The sequence below is a fragment of the Sebastes fasciatus genome, chromosome 6, assembly GCF_043250625.1.
Source record: "Sebastes fasciatus isolate fSebFas1 chromosome 6, fSebFas1.pri, whole genome shotgun sequence".
Lineage (NCBI taxonomy): Eukaryota > Metazoa > Chordata > Actinopteri > Perciformes > Sebastidae > Sebastes > Sebastes fasciatus.
The window spans coordinates 28,082,317-28,101,618 of record NC_133800.1 but is presented as its reverse complement, the minus strand read 5'-3'; the positions used below and the strand labels follow the sequence as shown (position 1 = coordinate 28,101,618).

The following is a 19,302-nucleotide window of genomic DNA, read 5'->3' as shown; positions in this document are numbered from 1 at the left end:
GAGGGGGTCCAATAAAAACGATGAAGAATCAATTAAATTAGATTAATCTAATTTTGATGTCTCTTGATACCCTCGTAATGTTTTTCACATATATGATTCCACTCTTTCTCTGTAACATCAGTGTTCATATCTGCTGTCCAAGTTAACATCAAAACATAAGATACAGTAACCGTCTGCTGGAAAAGCATTGCATGATAAATGTCCCAGACATTATTTTTATAGTCTGAGAGAGAAGATCTGACTGTTGTCAACATTGCACTTAAAAACAGTATTGACATAAATGTTAAGCTATTTCAAATACTACAAATAGACCTAACTAAGCCATGCAATGTAAGATTTTATCAAATATATATAAGTGACCTATAATCACTCTATATTTTTTTTTTTTTTTTTTAATAATATGAGATGAAATGACTGGTTTCAGTCCAAATGACAGCTTACTGTATGTATCACTGTGTGAGTTGTACTGCTGCAGTAAACAGGTCTCTTACCTAACAGTGGATCATTCTTTCAAAGCTGGTTTCTCTATTAGACTAGTCATGCAGTACTTAAATCCTTTTTGTGCAACCCACTTTCACTTCTTTTCATACACAATGCGGTGCTCTCTGATCCTCTCCATCATTCTACCCACTGACATTATATAACATCAAATCAGATCATACCTAAAAAGAATCGTACTCAATACCTGTATTGTATGCCTGTGTTCAATGACTTCAACAACACTGGGCTATATTTCAAGCATGCACACATGCAGTATGAACATCTCTGAATAATCTTTATTTTAAATTGATTGGGTATTTAACAAGTTTTATTTTATATAAATACATTTTATTCAGAAGAATATGCTCTCATGGCTCCTCTAAAAAAAATGGCATCTTTTTAAAATGATTTCCTTGCATATAATTTTTTGGTTCATCTCCCGATGAAAAAGTCCACCAGGCTTTGACAAGACTCCTTCCATCTTTTCTGGCATAAAAGTACAGCAATTACAGTAACACTTTTCAAGCTTTTGCTTTTCTGAATGTGCCAATTCTGCCCCCGTGATTTACTGTAAGCGCAGGGAATATTTCTTTCACTGCCGTATACAAATCTTCAAAATCCTGGTTCACTGTGATGTCCTAGAGAGAGATACAGAAAAGTGAGTGAATATGTTTGAAAAGGAGAAGATTCACCGAAAGTCTGATAGAGGTGGAATTTATGTGAGTTACCGAAAAGTTTAATGCCTCCATGGCTGAATCTGGGTTTTCCTGCACAGACTGGAGGATTCCATAGCACCCAGCATTCTGGATGGGGTTCCTACCCACCTGGTCAAAGACAAACATTAGAAATGTAAGAATATGGCAAGATCAACACAGATTTCCTGGTTTTATTAAAATGGTGATGAAATAAGTTGTTTAGGCTGTTATGGTATTTTAAAGGCTGATTCCCACCTCATCTCAAAATAATTCTCCTATTGGAAGAATAGTTCCACATTTTGGGAAACACACTTATTGTCTTTCTGGCAGAGAGTTATTTGGCTACAGTCAGCAGTGGCTTAGCTTAGTTTATAAAGACAGGAAACAGAGGGAAACAGATAGCCTGGCTCTAGTGATAACAAAATCCACCCAACAGCACCTCTGAAGCTCACAAATAACACGTTGTATCCCCTTTATTAAATTACACTCATTTGATTTTGATCGATGAATCTGTAAAACTGAGTTTCTCCACAAAGAATCACACAAAAGCACCACGTTAAATCTTGTCTTTAACAAAGATGTGCTCATAAGTTTCTCGAAAATAAGTCATTCAGCATGAAGAAGCATTAAAAAAATAACTAATCGACTAAAGAAATCTTAGTCGACTAAGACTAAAATGACCTATTAGTCAAATCAACTAAGAGGGGGCAACTATTGTTGAGGGATTTTATGCTGGGCTATTTATTGTCGTGTCTAGAAGGTAACGTGCAATTTTACCTTAACCATTCAGGTCAATGCTTCACCTTAAACATTCAAGCTCAATGCCTCACCTTAAACATTCAAGGTCAATGCCTCACCTTAACCATTCGAGGTCAATGCCTCACCATAAACATTCAAGCTCAATGCCTAACCTTAACCATTCAAGGTCAATGCCTCACCTTAAACATCCAAGGTCAATGCATAACTTTAACCATCCGAGGTCAATGCCTAACCTTAACCATTCGAGGTCAATGCCTCACCATAAACATTCAAGCTCAATGCCTAACCTTAAACATTCAAGCTCAATGCCTCACCTTAAACATTCAAGGTCAATGCCTCACCTTAACCATTCAAGGTCAATGCCTCACCTTAAACATCCAAGGTCAATGCATAACTTTAACCATCCGAGGTCAATGCCTAACCTTAACCATTCGAGGTCAATGCCTCACCATAAACATTCAAGCTCAATGCCTAACCTTAACCATTCAAGCTCAATGCCTCACCTTAAACATCCGAGGTCAATGCATAACTTTAACCATCCGAGGTCAATGCCTAACCTTAACCATTTAAGGACAATGCCTAACCTTAACTATTTGAGGTCAACGCCTAACCTTAACCATCTTGTGAGACTTTTGCAATTTGCGTGTTACCTTCTAGACACAACCCTATTTCTTTGCTGGGACTAGTAACTTCCTGGAGTCTTCACTGGTTGCCTGGCGACAGAGCCAGCTTTAGAGGCTCTGGTAGGTAGACTTTGTAACTTGTTGTTGAACAAAGCCAAGCTAGGTTCCTTTAAGAACTGACCAGTGTCTAAAGATAAAAGGTAGCTACTCAAGGCTACATTTGGCACATTCACACATTAGTGTGATTTAATGTGTACTGTCCATATCAGATAAACCAGACAGACTAGATGCAGAAGCAACAACAACAATTTCTGTAATTAGCTGCTATTAATGCAAATATAAATTCGATTCCGTCTCTGAACTTTCAAACTTTTCAATAACAGATCACATTTTTAAATCTTGAACTCCCAAAATTTCACTGATTATAGTGAGTTTTTAGACTTTTATATTTCACCTAAACTTTCTATTCAGGAGTGCACATATAATCAATATTAAAGGCTCGGGCTGTATCTCAAGTCATCATCATAACTTCTTTTCTGTCACTAACTTGTTTCAGACAGTTGAGTCCCTGAGAATCCAGCTAGGGTGCTGACATTTAAACAAAGTACAGTGATCCATTTATTTATCCTATTTTATCCACTGATGCCCCCCATTGTGTTTGAAGCTAGAACCAATCTCTCAACAGCTTACATTCAAGGATTTGATTGTCTTGTTTACTTTGAGGCCCATGGCTAGGTGGATAGCTCCTTCAGGGGGTATTCGGTTGTTACTGTGGCGAGAAACAAAAGGAGAGAACAAAAAAAAGTGTGTGTTGGAGTGTGAGGGAAGCAATCATAAAGTGTTATTTCTTAAAATGGCATTATTCATCCATGTAGCACAAATGTCTGCACATTTGTGAGGCAAGCTTTGTTTTGCTCAAGAAGTAAACTGAATTACTTTAACTGTGTTTATGGTAGCAATCTAAAAGGTTAAAAAAAGGTTATCACCGTTTAAGATTTATTAGTAGGCCTAAAACTATAAATCTGGTAAAGCAAGTTGGCCTGACCAGGAGTCTCACAAAGGATATGTTGTGTTAGTTTTGCCTCACAGAGTTGGTACCAAACAAGGTAAAAGCTATTTGCTCTCAATTGTGATAATGTGAGAACTGAACTTTTAACCTCTGCGCCTTTTAACTCAGTTCCAGTAAAATAATCTGATTACCAGAAACCAAGATAACAAACTGTACCTCACGTTCAACTCCTCTAAAACAGTGTTCTCTTTCAGAGCCTGTCCTAAAGCAATGGCTCCTTCTTTACCAAAGCCATTAAATGACAGATCCACTGTTCTCAGGAAAACGTTTCCCTGAAAGAAAAAAAGCAGAAAAGAATGAGTCTTTGGTTAAAGTAAGATTTCAAATGCAATAACAAGTAAAACTTTAACAAGTTCTCCGACGTGATTAACTGAGGACCAAAGGAAGACCTTAATTTAAAGTGAGAGAGCAGCAGAATAGATCCTGATGTAATCAGCCTCTCAGGACCTGAATCAATCAAACCTGTCAGTGCAGCTCACTGATCAGGGTCCCCTTGACCATCTTGTCATTAAGATAGGGAAGGAAGAACTGCTGCTATTATATCTCTCTTGCTGTGAGATGCTTAATGAAGACCTGACCACCAGGAAGCTGTTTCAGGATAAGAACGTTAGCCAGGTTATGATATCTTCATCTAGTAGCAATTATCAACCAGCATAACTGAATCATATTAATACACTTAATACACTAGTTTTTTTTACAAATTTAAAACAGTGTCACCGGAATATATCATGATCTTGTTTTTACAGTAACTTTACTGACTTTCTAATCCTGTAAACTCCATGGCTTGTCCAAAATGACGTTCACTATAGCCAATTGACCATTTGCTGTAAGAGCAATACTGTGCACCTAATGAGTTTCTAAGATAGTACCAGTGCTCTAATGTAACCTGCATACCCGGCAAATTATATTACTACGTTAGGCTATACTTCCAATGACACTAGGGTAAATCATTTAGTGTGGTTACAGGTTAGAGAAAATACCTGTTCAGAGCTGGAGCGACTAAAATCTGCATGTAATTGTCAGCATTTCAACCCCCCAAAAATGTTACGGTTGTCAACTATAAATGAGAAACCTGCTTTTGTTTACCTCACATTTTTTTAAAAAATTACTGCAAAGTTCAAGTTAAAATTAACCTGCCACCGTTATCACTGCATTATGTGCCTTGCGATCAATAGTAATTAAGGGGATGTGGCTTAATGAACAGTCAATTCACTTTTCACTAAATATCTTATGCACTAACCCAGTGGTTCCCAAACTTTTCATGTCAAGGACCCCTAAACTGACACAAGTTAGACCACAGGTACATAAATTTGATCTGATTTTGTCCAAGGGTCCCCTGTCTGATAGAACTTTTGGATGTTTTATTACAGAAAGAGTATGAAACCCATCACCAAAATCGTCATACATTCTGTCATTGTGCTACTTATGGATGATGAATTATACTGAAAATAACTGATTCTCCTTTTTGCTGGAGACCCGCTGGAACCCCCTCAAGGAACCACTTTGGGAACGACTGCACTAACCTATTTGGTCTGTCCAGCTACTTTTATGTAAATTTGTCTGAAGCTGTTTTGAGGGGTTTGGGTTAGCCCCCTTGGTTCCAATTAAGAAAAATCATAATACTACAGCATGCAATGATATTTCAGACAATAGTGCACTTCCAACTTTGTGGCAACAGTCTGGGCTCTTTCCTGTTTCTTGCACAAAGGCAGGTTCATAAAGAAATGGTTTTCTGAGCTTTGGTGTTAAAGGATTTGACTGGCCTGCAGAGAGCCCTGATCTCATCCCCATCTAGCATTTGGGATGAATTGGACTGTGAGCCGGGCCTTATTGCCCAACATCAGTGTCCGACCTCCCTGATGATTTAGTGGCTGAATTGGAGCAAATCCCTGCAGCCAGTTTCCCAAAGCCTGTGGAAAGCCTTCCCAGAAGAGTGGAGGCTGTTCTCAAATGATATTAATGCCCATAATTTTATTATGAGATATTTAACGAACACAATGTAATGGGGTTTACATGCTTTTGTTCATGCACTATATGACTGATACATGATGCATGCACAAATTTAGTTTTAAAATGTGCTATTCAATCTGACATAAGCAATGTTCTAAATTTGACTTGTATAATTTTTTATTTGATGGTGATATGAGCTATAAGAACTGTCACTATTCCTCTTTGGTCTTTCATGAGTTCAAAAACTAATATAGTGTTCAAACATTGACTTCCAGGTGTATTACCCCGAGGCCGTCGGCCAGCATCACAGCTCCTCTCCCTCGAATGCAGTTCCAGGCGAGATTTAGTGATCTCAACCCTGTGTTCTCTGACAAAGAGTCTCCCAGGCTTTGCCCTTGGGATAGGAAAAAAAATAAGAAGAAATAATGGCATGGTATGACAAAATAAGCTCTGTTATTTCACTGTAAAACCAAGAAAATGTCTGACATCCTCAGTAAATTACAACGATTTGTTCAAAACAGATATATAATCATTGTTATCAGTCAGTTTGTAAGCGTTTGTGGCAATTTCTCAAAAAGTGGAAATCTGATATTGGAAACGATGCACATCCAGAAAAATATCTAAGATGACAAATACTTTAGTGGTAAGAAAGTACAATAAAAGGTATAATAAAGTATAATCAGAAGTACTTATTAACACTCTCTGGGAGAGTCTCTTATCTCCAGTAGAGTTCACTGAGATGGTGTGATTGTGTGTTTTACAGCCTAAAAGCATAAGTGAGTGAGGACTGTAGAGGCAGAGACCCCAAAGAGAAAGATCGCCATCAACATCTCACCCACTTTATCACGAAGATAAGAATGTGCACAGCGCTCAGTGGTTCATAATCATAGAAAAGGACGCCCTCACTGTGCTTGATCGAAAAAGCAATAAAACCATAGCATGAATGTCAGAGAGTGTTTGATTGGTACACTTTCTCGATATGGAAGAGTGCACTCAAAAAAGCACGAGGATGTCCTTTGATATTTCAGCAGTGGAGAAAATAAAATTGAATATGTGGTGATGAATCATAGCAGCACACATGGCAATGAGACACGGCGGTGTCCCCTTTCCCACAGACAGATTTATTTTCAATTACCGACATCAGATGCTCATTGCATCCTGGTCTGCCATTCTTCCACAAGGTGCCTGTCGCAAAGCTCATCCGCATGATAATTGAAAGAGGTTTTAATGAAGGCGAAATGTTCTTGACCTTTGAATGCCACAGTCTGCTGCTGCCTGCTGTCCTGTGACTGCTTAGAGATAAAGCTAATGGTTTCTCAAAAAAATCTAATAATAGTAGGTACCAGTAATCGTATATACTAAATTACTCTGCACTCACATAGTAATTGGTCAATTTATGGGGCTTGAATGTATATTCGCTTATCATTTAATAAGGCAGAAAAGAGAACTTTCACTTACACAGCTGCTTTGAATAAGTACTTGTAGTCTTAAAATGGTCATTCATTCATATACAAACAAAATAACCTATAAGTAAAAGTTTTGGTTTAAAATAATGAGTTCAGTCATGACAATTAAAAGATGGTGCTAATCTGAAATGTACTATTTTTCTGTTCTCTGAATTTTGACCAAGTGAAACAAATATTTGAGATCTGAGATTAATTGCAGAATTCTGAGATAAAAAGTAAAAATGTATGAAAGTGACTTTATTCACGTCTATGTTAGAGTATGTTAGTGCATTTGAGCGTGCCCCACTGGTTAGCTAATCACACCTGCTCTGTACTGCGCACATGCTGCAGTTACCACTGATAACAAGGTCTTTGCTTCAAAGCCCGGCGCACCTCCTGGGTGCTCGGTCGGGACGGAGTTATCAGCGTTAACCGCCATAAGAGCGTAGTGCATAGTGCCGGCCATTAGTTAGCCCGTGGGGCACAACAGAGAGACTCACATGCACTAAAATGCACCTGTGGCCGGCCCGGCTACTTAACGGAGCACAGAGAAGCTCTGATTACAGCACACACAGAGGGAGACTTCATTCTCTGCTCAGGTAGACATTACTCCTCTGTATCTTTAGGAAATAGTTATTTGCTGCTATATTAATGCTCTGACTTTCGAATTTAGCACATTTAAACTTCGAGCCCCGACCTCAATCTCATGCAACACCTTTGGGATGAACTGGAACTGGCCAGGCCCGAGATGCTCAACAATCACATATGGTCGTAAAGTTTGAGTGTCTAAATGTCCACAAACTTTTGGCCATATAGCGTTGTTGTTTTTTCGACATGGCCCAAATTAAACGGAAGTGCGAATGTCTGTTAAAAAACTCAGAGAAAGAGAGAGAAAGAGCTCTGTCCAAAGAAATAGAACTAATTTACATCTCATCCCTCACACCTCTTTAATGAATTTTGCTATTTATGATCTTGATGCCACATATGCTTTCTGGGTCCTGCTTTCTGCTATTGCAAAGTAAGTGAAAATATGCATCTCCAGTGTAAATCTTTAATATCAACCTAATAAAAATGGAATCCTTAGGTACTGTTTCATTCTTTGAAAGGGTGCGGCCTCACAGAAAATATGTGACCTTTACTGTGTATAACTAATTGCTGTGTGCTACCTGCACGCTCTCCCAGAGTGTTGTGGCTGAGGTCGATGTGCTGCAGCTTGGAGTTGGTGATCAGCGCTGGGCTGAAGTGTTCAGCGGACCGGTCGGTGAAACGGTTTCCTGACAGATTGAGGCTCACCAGGGTGCTGTTCTCCTTAAGCATACCAGCGACAGCTCTGGCACCGTAATCCCCAAGATTGTTGTCGGATAGGTCCACCTCTGGGATTGACACACAAGTACACAGGTCAAAAGAACAACATGTGGCAGGAGCACAAAAAGAGTCAAAAAGAGTCCAAAGAGAAGAAGTGCCGCAAGTTTTCCACAATTCGAAAAATATTTTATCATTTTATAATCTAAATCAGTTGTGACAAGTTTGCTAATTGGCTTTATTACAGTTTTGGTAGCCTGACCATCGCATCCAAAATGATTGGTCAGTCCTTCCCTTCCCTTTCTTCAGTTTAAAGTTTGGCTTCATCAAAAAGTTGTGAACATTTTTAGTCATAATTGTCGCATGCTATCTCCCCTTTTTTGAGGAAATGCCCCATGGGCGGAGATATTGACTACTTCATCTTAAATCTGAGTGGTTCAAAAGCTTTCCATAAAGCACCATCATCCAGTCAAAACTTTAAGTTGTCCAGTACTGTCTGTTTCAGACTTCTCATTTGTTGTATATTTATTAGGACTGTCAATCAATAAACATATTTAATCGTGATTAATAGCATGATTGTGCATAGTTAATCATTATTAATCGCAAATGAATCACATATCTGTTCAAAATGTACCTTAAAGGGAGATTTGTCAAGTATTTAATACTCTTATCAACATGGGAGTGGGCAAATATGCTTGCTTTATGCAAAGGTATGTTTATGTTTATTATTGGAAATCAATAAACAACACAAAACAATGACAAATATTGTCCAGAAACCCTCACAGGTACTGCATTTAGCATAAAAAGATATGCTCAAATCATAACATGGCAAACTCAAGTCCAACAGGCAACAACAGCTGTCAGTGTGTCAGTGTGCTGACTTGACTATGACTTGCCCCAAACTGCATTTGATTATCATAAAGTGGGCATGTCTGTAAAGGGGAGACTCGTGGGTACCCAGAGAACCCATTTTAATTCACGTATCTTGAGGTCAGAGGTCAAGGGACCCCTTTGAAAATGGCCATGCCAGTTTTTCCTCGGCAAAATTTAGCTTACTGTAAGTTTGGAGCTTTAAAACTGAGTCCGCTACAACCTAAAAATCGCAAGTTGTGTTAATGCGTTAAAGAAATTAGTGGCGTTAAAAATAATTTGCATTTTGACTGCCCTATTATTTATTCATTTGTTGGCTAATGTCTGCTGCAGCATCAGCAAAATACGTCAGCGAGTAATCTGTTATGCTGTATATTCATAAAATTGGATACCCCTGAAAGTGGTGCATGACAAATTATGTCAAAAATAATGCCACCCTAAAGAGCCTGCATGACTCACAGGAGTCTCTCGATACATGTAGATCCCTCTATAGGTTCCTGAACTGCACAAATATTAACCATGGACCCCAGATATATATGGCATATAATTGGGGTGAGAGTGGCGTGCGAGTGGGAGTGGAGGTGGCACTTTTGCTAGAAAAACGGTGACACAGAGTGAGGGAGAAGGGAGAAGGAAGAGAAAATGTGTGCATGCTTGAGTGCCCAGTAAAACCACCTGTAATGTAACAATTTTCCTTTAACATCTCAGCGATAGCAGCTCCGCCCATTCCCTCCATCCAATTATCTCGCAGGTTCAGCCTCAGTATTGAAGTGTTGGTTACCAGGGGAACTGCCAGTGCTTTGGTGCCCTGCAAACACACAACCAAAGTGAAATTCTTCTGTTTGTTCACTGCAGTATATTTTCTTATCTGTATTCCAGTTAAAAGAGTAGATGTACTGATGCAGGTGGGCAGAGAGAGAGAGAGAGAGAGAGAGGAATATTAAACCTGTGTGAGACAAATGAAACAGAAGGGAGCTGTGTGGAGGCGTGGGTCAGAAATGAAGCTCGCAGAACATGAAAATTATAGTTTCTAGAACGGCTAATGAGAAAGTTGGCTGCATGAAGCCTTATGTTAACTTGATCTTTAAAAAAGAAGAAGAGCAGAAAGAGGCCCCATCAGAAAATAAATGTGCGCAGAGTGTCTTTCTCTGAGATTTGAGAAGCCCATCAGTCTGCAAGACATTAAACAAATAACCTTTGGCAGCTGCACTCAGTTCCTTTACTTCTGCTCTCTGTGATTGACAGGTGAAGACTTGTTTAAAATCCAATTTAATCAGTCTGAATGATGCCGCTGAAGCCGAAACCTGGGGAAACGGCTTGTTAAGGAATGGATTTACTTGTACAACTTTCATTTGCAGCGCTACGGACCAGTGGAAGCCTGTAAAAATGTCAAACTGTGTTGCTAAGAGCTCCAGGCAATGCATTTTCACATGTGTAGAGGATGTACTTTTCACTCAGTCAGAGATGTACAACCACAGAGCAATTTCACATTGATTTACCGTTAAAAAGACATCTAATTGTGACTGACTTGTGGGCTAAAATTACGCTATATATAACGCTAAGTATAGTTTTTTTTTTCTTTATGTTTTTTTCAGGAGTAGAAAAGTAAATAAAGATTTGTTGTGTACACATTCACTTAATAAGATCCATTAGTTAAATACAACATGTAGATTTCCTGTTTGGTTTAAACCTGCCAAAAGCATTTTTGATGATGTTTTTCTAGATCTGTTTATGTCTGTGTACATTTTAGGTTATATGCAAGCTAAAACATGAAGGCACAATATTGACTTAATGTGAAATGCTTAATAGGACCAACTAATAAAGCTACTTCTACATGGGCCACAAGGTGAAATGCATTTACTGTCATTTAGGATCAAAAATAAGAAGTTTTCCCCCAGAGGTAAATTCAAATTCAGATCTGTATAATGAGATCTCTCTGAGTGTGATTCAATGCCAGCAGCCTTCCACTCTCTTCAAAGGACTCTCCACTTGTGCTGGGAAGATCTATATAATGGACTTGACTTATGCAATTCTGTATGTAAAGTGTGCTGCAAAGATATGTACATGCATGATCTGTTTCCTGGGTAAACTCCTTGAAGCTCAGCTGCGTTGGACTTAACGCAGCTGGACTTAACGCAGCGCTCCACGGACTTTGTCGTGATCAGTGAAGTGCCCCTGGAGGGGAATGTGACTTTGAATTAATGAGTATTTAACTGAACAAAGGTCTGGACTGATCTGAAATTGCGTCAGAGAGACGAAGAAGTGCAATTACTTGTGGATCTTTTTCAACATTTTGAATACCTTCCCCCAGGTGAAACTGAAGGCCACTTGGGGGCAGCAGAAACAAGTTGTGAGCACAATATTGGCATGTAATCACCTTAGTGATGTGGTGAGCTTGTTAGCAAACGGTTGCTTAATTACACAGCATTACAGAGCAATTAATTATCATTCATTTGGAGTCATGTTTGTGGCCACCTGGCAAAAGTAAGTCCAATATTCACTCTCTTTTAGCTCTGATTTTGGTCACTACCAACAAAATATCTTGCTTGCCACTATGTTCGTTACTAACTTTGTCTTAGTGCCGTTTGGGGCTGAGCAGGTAGTAACAAACAGCGGCTTGGTGCAACCAAAAGTTGCCAGACAGCTAAACAAGGAGCTGAAAGTCGCTATAAATCTCCGTCAAGCCGAGAGGAGCATCAGATTCAGGTGATCATTTTCTGTATGTTCATTATCACGAGCAACCTCTTTCATAATAGCCGTGTTTCCATTCAATTGTCAAGCAAATTTTAAGCAAACTTTTGAAATGATGCAAAAAAGAAATGCGAATTAGGCGAGTTTCCATCAACTGGTTTGAAGCGAATAAAGTCGGCTGCAGCATAGTTACGTCAGAAGTTGCCGCCGTTCGTGTCCCATGCGCTATGTTTCACTTTCACATTACAATCAGCTGTTTATTTGCGTCCTGTGTTCACGTCAAGTCACATTTTCATTGTACAAACGAAGTCATTTAAAGCTCAACCATGTTGTTTTTTTCCTAAACCTAACTAAGTGGTTTTGTTGAATAAACCTAAGCAAATGTTTTTGTTTAATTCACAACATTAAGCACGTGTTTACTGCAAGCGAAATGGGACGCCTAAGGGTCCGACATAGCGTCAGTATCTGACGAGTTGAGATGATGACGTTGCGTGAATGACATGGCCACAGATGGCAGCTCAGTGCCTGCAGACGGACTTGAACACTGAAATATTTTTGCCCCCGCACCTGGATTCCAAATTCTAAAAATAACAGAATAAAGTAAAAAAATCTAAATCCGGGCGGAAAATAGATAAATAAAAGACCCTCTCCTGCTCTCCCCCCAACACCAGACTATCCTCCCTTCAGCAAAAAGAAAATCATTTTTGTACAGTCCCTAACTTATGATTACAGTACCTGAGGTCCCAGACCACGATGCATCATGGACAGCTCGCTACTCTGCATGTGCCGCAGGAAGTAAGAGGCAGGTGCCACCTGTAACGCTTCACACGCCTCCATGTAGCACGTCTGCCCCGTCGGGTCATACGCCTCCTCCTTATCTGCAACATGAATAAAGACACTATCTGTCTGAATTGTTCGCTATCAATGCGTCTTTGTGAAAAGGAGAGATGTGGCATTTTCCCCCCGGAGGAGGACCTTTTGAGTGTGATATTGAAAACTCCCTTGTGGCTGATTTCGCCCCGTCAGGGGAGCTCATTCATACCAGATGGTTTTCACTGCTGGTGAAAAGGAAGACTGACACAAAGACTGAGATGAAATCATTAAGATGCAGAACAGGGCTTCACATGTGTGGGCAGGCACGTGTAGGAGTTACTGTTTTGTTTTTTCTGTCCTGAAATCATCTAGAGATTGGGAAGGGAGAAGGGGGAAGATTAACAGATGGGGTGCTTTATCAGTGTATGTTCTGATCAAGATCAAATTAAGACTCACTATCAAAATGCTTTACTGCTGGAGCCTGGTATGAAATATTATTTCAGACAGAAAATAACAGGATGAAATTGTTAATTTCAAACACATAAAAGGGAACATCACACCCTCTTTCATAGAATGTAATACCTTTCCCATTATCTCCCCTCTTTACCTCCGAGCTCCAAGTCTGTGTCGTAGTCCTCATCAGAGGTCACACACTCTTCTCCTCCCAGCTCCTCCTCCTCTTCATTCTCTCCCTCCTCCTCTTCCTCTTCACCCTCTCCTTCACCTCCGTCTAGCACATTCCCATCAGGACTTGAGCGCTGGTCCTTTGGCCCACGCACGTCGACCTCTGTCCGGCTCGCTCTCTGCTGGATGAGAAAGTAAGACATCGTGACTCCTCAAAGCCGGCTGCTGTTGGCAGCCTGAGTGAGGAGATTTGATGGATTTTGCTAGCAGGAGAATAAAGCGGATACCTACATGTTGGACAACTGAGTCCATCAATGTGTCTTCTTTGAGCTGGTATCCCTCTGTCCTCCCAGTCTTTGTAATACTTTCCCTCCTACTGCTTTCTTTACCCTCTTTCGCCAGAGGCTGTTTTAGCTGTCTTTCACTCCCTTTATTTCTAGGCCAATGGCACATTCACTACATTTCTCAGTCAGCCATGCCATATATTGTTATTTTTAAGGACTAAACCTGCTACTCAGAAATACCGGTATTTGGCATGTGAGTGGTACTGCACATGTTCTAAGGCACTTTTTGTGTGGACATCCAAGAGGTTTTGCATTTGAAAATGTGCTGCTTTCATAGTGTATTTCTGACACTTACGGTAGAGCGTGCAGCCCTGTGATTAGACTGCATAAAAATGTAATTGAGACAGACTTTCAGGGTGACACTCTTGAGTCTCCTCTGTTGAATAAATACATGCACGTACACAGGTCAAAAGAGCGATCTATAAAAAGAAAATAGCAGGTCTTTAGCCTGTATTTTTGAGCCTGTATTTCCTTGGAAAGTGCTCAGACGTGTCTAGAGATAACGTTATGGTTAAGACCTCCATTTCTAAAGCTTAAAGAGAACATATTATGCTTATTTGCAGGTGAATACTTGTATTTTGGGTGTCTTATTAAAGCATCTTTACATGCTTTAATGTTGAAAAAAAGCTTTATTTTTCTCATACCGGCTGTGCTGCGACACCTCTTTTCACCCTCTGTCTGAAATGCTCTGTTTTAGCTCCTGCCCTGCCCTCCAGAGAAGCCCAGTCTGCTCTGATTGGTCAGCTGACCCACTGTTATGATTGGTCAACTGAACCAAACTCTTCGGACTCCACTTCAACTCCACTCTAACTGTCTTTGTTTGAGGGAGTGCCAAACTAGCCGCTAGACAGATATTATGCAAATGTCTTACTTGGTGACATCACCACGTTACAGAAGAAAAGGCGGGACTTCAAGCGAAGCGTTTTAGGCAGTTCAGGAGCAGTGTTTCCGTGGGTGAGAGTGACTCCCTTTGGCATGGACTTTGGGCTTTGTAACTTTGCAGAACTTTTACATGCACAAAAAAAACTATATAGCACACTAAAAGGAAAAAGGAAAGGGAAAGGAAAATAGGTCCCCTTTAAAATACTCTTGCAGGTCAATAACATGCTTTGGATTCTCACCAAGTTCTTCTCCTATGTCTTAATTAATATCAGGCTTCATAAAAATCTGCCTGAATAGTCTCCTACATGTCTCCCCTTGCCTACCTGGTTGTCCACACTTCCCTCGCTCAAGCAGACTTGGCCGGATGGTCAGCTTCCTACCTCTCCCAGCTGCAGCTTCTCACTTTCTGTGTCTGCGTCATCATCGTCTTCCAGCGCAGAAGGCAGCAGCGCCTCCTTGGCCAACTTCTTCCCGTGAACCATGACTTCGACGCTGAGTAATGGTGATACTGATACTGAGGAAAATATACTGCTACCTGCAACAAATTTAGCTTGTGTTTTCAGACTCAAATTGAAGTGCTGTGAGTGAAATCACTGCACTTCACTGGAGCAGCAGGTAGAGCAGCATGTGTTCATGCAACCTATCTTGCTCAATAGGAGGGTCAAATGCTTTTGGGCTAATTAGAGAGGCCACTGCTTCACTTCCTGATACAGCCCCCAATCAGAGTCCTTATGTGTAAGGTTTAGATGGCTTGTTATGTTGACATGTTGACATGTTTCCATGGCGCTGAGTATTGTGCTCTTGAGGTGCCGACTCTCTGACGACCAGCACTTTACAGAGGCAGGAAAGAGGAGGGGAAGCCAATGCAACTGTTGTTTTTCAGGAAAGATCTCGGTATCAACATGGAAATCTGACCTTCAAACTTAAACGCCTCGACCTTTAACAACTCCTACCGCAGGAATAAACCTTTCCAGTCAGGCTTCTCTCTTATATAAACAAGAAAAAAAAAAAAACAAGCAAATGTGTTGACATATTCTGTAAATGTTTCTCTTTATTTGAAAGTAAATGCAAAGTCCTTGCAGTTGATGCATTAAAATGGAATACCCTCAATCAATTACAACAAAGGTCATTATAGCAGAGGCTGATTGGATCAGAGCTGTTCATAGCAGCAGCAGCGATATGCAAACACAGAAAAAGAAACCCCCTTTCGAGAATGTTTTTACCATCCAAAGCCCTGCGAGAAAGGCCGGACAACCTCACAATACAGTCTCACTGACTGACACAGTGCTGGTAAATAGACAGAGCTTTTTAAAATATGAACAGGAGAGAGAAGATCACCATGCATTTATTTAATGCTGCTGTTTTATCCCCATACCTAAAGGATATGAGAGACACCGTAGAATAGGCCTTTTTTTGTTCTTTTTTTAAATCAAGCAGAATAATAGTGCTCATTTACATAATCAAAATACATTCTTAGAAAAGATCGTAGTGTTACTCTTTATATTTTATACTTTGTCTTTGAATATATATCTATAGAAGCTATATATAGAAGCTATGTCAGTTGCTTTTCCTGCTGCACATTTTACATCACAGACATGTTTCTTGACAGCTCTCATTCCAGTTAAACTAAATCTGTTTAAACAAATTATACAGAGGAGACATTCATCCAGAATGAACAACAGTGGGGACATTGGGAATCACCCTTTTTCCCCCGGCAGTAAAAATAGTTGATTCAGAGAAAAAAAGAAAAAAAAAACACCCCAAAAAACCAAACATATTCTCGGCAGCTGTTTGAAAATCACATTGAAATCCGTTAATCATGCTAACAGTTATCTTTAATTTGAATCAAAGACAAAGAAAGGGAACAAACAAGACTCAGAAGCTGACGAGAAAAGCCACAGGTTACTGCAGAGTGGGTGATCAATAAACAACGTGACCCCTGCACCAATATATATTCAAATTACAACCCTGACTCATTGGGAAGCAGCAAATGACCGCAGCGGCAGAGTGACTGCCTCTCGTCCCTGAATGAAAAACTTCACTGCTGAGATCAAAACTAAATGCCACGTGGGCAGTTTCCTGTTACCAAAACACCATCTGTAAGACTACATTTTCAGGCTCGTGTGACTCACGGAGCAACAAATACATGCTTATTTTTAAAATCTGACCAGTTCGACAAGGTAACAGACAACAAGCAGAATAATCATGGAAAAACATACACCTGAGCACATGCATGTTTTACACCCATTCGTATAGAGACGCTTATGATGATTTCTATGGCACACACACACATACACACACATGCGCGCACACACACATGCATGCGGATGCTACTGAGCAGGTGTCAGGTCACAGTGAAAGGGTGGCGTGTGAGCCGTAAGGGTCGCGCACAATCATGCAGAGAGACTGAAGAAAGATGTGCTGTGAGTAGGCAGAGGGTTGATGTAAGGCAAGAGGCAGAGGAGTTATGACGCTGATAAATGCAAATTTTAAAAGCTCAATAGCTGTCAGATATGATCTGGGCAGCACAGGGTGCTAAAAGAGATCTTTTTGCTTCACTTAACAAGGTTTTGTTACAGAAATATGTCATTTTTAAAGGTAATAGTTAATAGGTTAATAGTTTGACATCGATACTGCTATCATATTTGTACGGTAAATGTGACGCTACAGCCAGGAGCCTTAGCCCAGCAGCCTTAGCTTAGCAACAAGACAGGAAACAGGGGAGCGGTGACTTCCTGCTTCCAGCCACGAGAAAGTCTGACACATAGTCTTCCATAAAAACCAAAAGGTGTTGATTTTGCACTTTGTTTTTTGTACGGCTTAAACAAACGAGCTATGTAAGGGATAATGTGTGGGGAGCCGGTCATTGTTGTGAAATAAACAACGCCCTGAAGGGGTTTATTTTAAAACAATGACCTGATCGATGCACATTATCCCTTTATCATTATCCTTATTACACGGCTACTTACTTAAGAAATCAATAATTTGACACAAAAACGGTCCGCTAGAGTCCGACATCAGAACTGCGCCCATAGCAACGGTTTGTTATACATAGCTACGGTCTGTTGTACATGGCAACGGTCTGTTATACATAGCAACGGTCTACTATAAAGAAATAACAGACCGTAGAACGCTGTGATTGTCCAATCAGAATAGAGTATTCAACAAAGCCATGTAATAAAATGTGTTAATACTTAGGACACTGGTATGGAGATCCAATAGATTCCCCTAAATGTTACACACTGGTCCTTAACTTTTGATGTAACACAACGTCATCCGGTGGTCACCTTAACGAATTATAACAAATGCTACCGTGATAACTTCCCCGAGTTGTATCTCATAGTTACAGGTAGTGTTTTGCCATTTGACAAACCTTCAAATTCACGGCTCTGTTACTCAGACTGGACTTGAAACAGCACGCCCCCCTCCAACGCAGCTCCTTGCATTGTTTTAACACAGGGCTTTTTCAGTCTGAATGCCTGCTAACTCGCTGCTGGGTGTACTGTAGCTTCATATTTACCATACAGACATGAGGGTGGTATCAATATTCTCATGCAACTTAACGCAAGAAAGTAAATAATTCCCCAAAACTCATAAATTACTGATTTAATCATTGAATAATCTTCTACAATTCAAAAATCATTTTTCAAAACAATGTCCCTCCACCATGATTATATGATTTGACATGATTTTTCTTTTATTATAGCCAACACATCAATACTTAGATATTTTAAAATCTGAGAGCCCTGAAGGAGTTTAGATATATATTTTATTCGTCATTAATTAGTGTTCATTTAAATATGTAGTGACTCAGGTGCAGATTAATGGCTGCCCTGCACATTCCTATGCAGCTGCTGTGGGGTCGGGCAAGCACCAGCTGGGACACACGGCGACATTATGATGTACGGGAGAGAATGGACGGGCCACTAAAGAGACAGCTGGCACAGAGGCTGATGCATTTTGATAGACTGCCATTGAAGAGCTAGATAATATGTTAGTTGAGGCTGTGACAGAATTGCTGTTTTCATAATTCAGGGTGACCTGTCAACAAATTTGCTCGCAGAAAATCTTTCAGTTTTTCTATCTGCATGCCTGTACATCTTTCAACTCTCTCTCCCATTTGAACTTTTCCTGAAATTACAGCCTTTGATAAACAAAACATAACAGCCCAAATAGATTTGACCAGCCCTGATTCTTTTCTGAAAGTCGACTTCATACTTCAGAAATGTCTGAGTTTGTTATCACTCTTTTCCTCGTAAAATATAAAACCTCAATAAAAGCCTTTTAACTGCAACAATAACACAGAGTATAGTATATTTCTTGAGTATATTCTTGTCTTGGTCATGCATTCACAATGAGGCAGGTCATTACACTAGGTGCACACATTATGAATCGAAATTTATAATTTTTGGAAGTATCATCAACGAGCAAAACAGATTCTCAGAGAACAGAACGTTTCCAACTTGCTACAGACGAAATCGCAGAGCCCAACAGAAACATTAAAGTGGTATAAAAAAAAAAAAAAGAAAGAAACACATTTTTTTTTTTTACAGTACAAAAATTGGCACAGTATTTTTTAACCAGCGTCGCTGTGTCCTCCAGACTGGTTGTTGTCAGAAAGCCCCCCCGATCATTGACCTATGAGCAGAACACCCTGAGAGAGAAGACGGACAGAAAGACAGACAGAGAGAGCGACAGAGACATGGAAATAGAGATGTTACAGTCATTACTCATCCAGCGAACAGGGGCTTTGAT

The 19,302-nt window shown here is 40.0% G+C and overlaps 2 protein-coding genes across 4 annotated transcripts in view; both read right to left on the bottom strand.

The window, feature by feature from the left end:
* Window positions 1–758: 758 nt before the first annotated feature.
* On the bottom strand, window positions 759–15,220 carry lrrc74b (leucine rich repeat containing 74B). Of its 3 annotated transcripts, none has more exons than XM_074638990.1 (10): window positions 14,928–15,220; window positions 13,305–13,500; window positions 12,620–12,762; window positions 9,869–10,001; window positions 8,188–8,394; window positions 5,861–5,970; window positions 3,783–3,898; window positions 3,248–3,326; window positions 1,209–1,304; window positions 759–1,118 (listed from the first exon to the last, which is right to left on the bottom strand). In XM_074638990.1, exons 1-10 carry the CDS (start codon window positions 15,027–15,029, stop codon window positions 1,002–1,004), a joined length of 1,299 nt encoding a protein of 432 aa, XP_074495091.1. In that variant the 5' UTR covers window positions 15,030–15,220; the 3' UTR covers window positions 759–1,001. The 3 variants fall into 3 exon arrangements, with proteins under 3 accessions (XP_074495091.1, XP_074495090.1, XP_074495089.1); XM_074638989.1 differs by having other exon boundaries at window positions 13,305–13,503; window positions 14,928–15,218; XM_074638988.1 differs by lacking the exon at window positions 14,928–15,220 and adding an exon at window positions 13,613–14,677.
* A 3,821-nt stretch (window positions 15,221–19,041) lies between these two features.
* Window positions 19,042–19,302, bottom strand: part of nos1 (nitric oxide synthase 1 (neuronal)) — a 45,105-nt gene continuing 44,844 nt past the window's right edge. Inside the window, exon 29 of the mRNA XM_074638997.1 lies at window positions 19,042–19,201. Within this exon, the coding sequence (XP_074495098.1) occupies window positions 19,186–19,201 (16 nt within the window). The 3' untranslated portion in view covers window positions 19,042–19,185. The remainder of the gene's footprint in view (window positions 19,202–19,302) is intronic.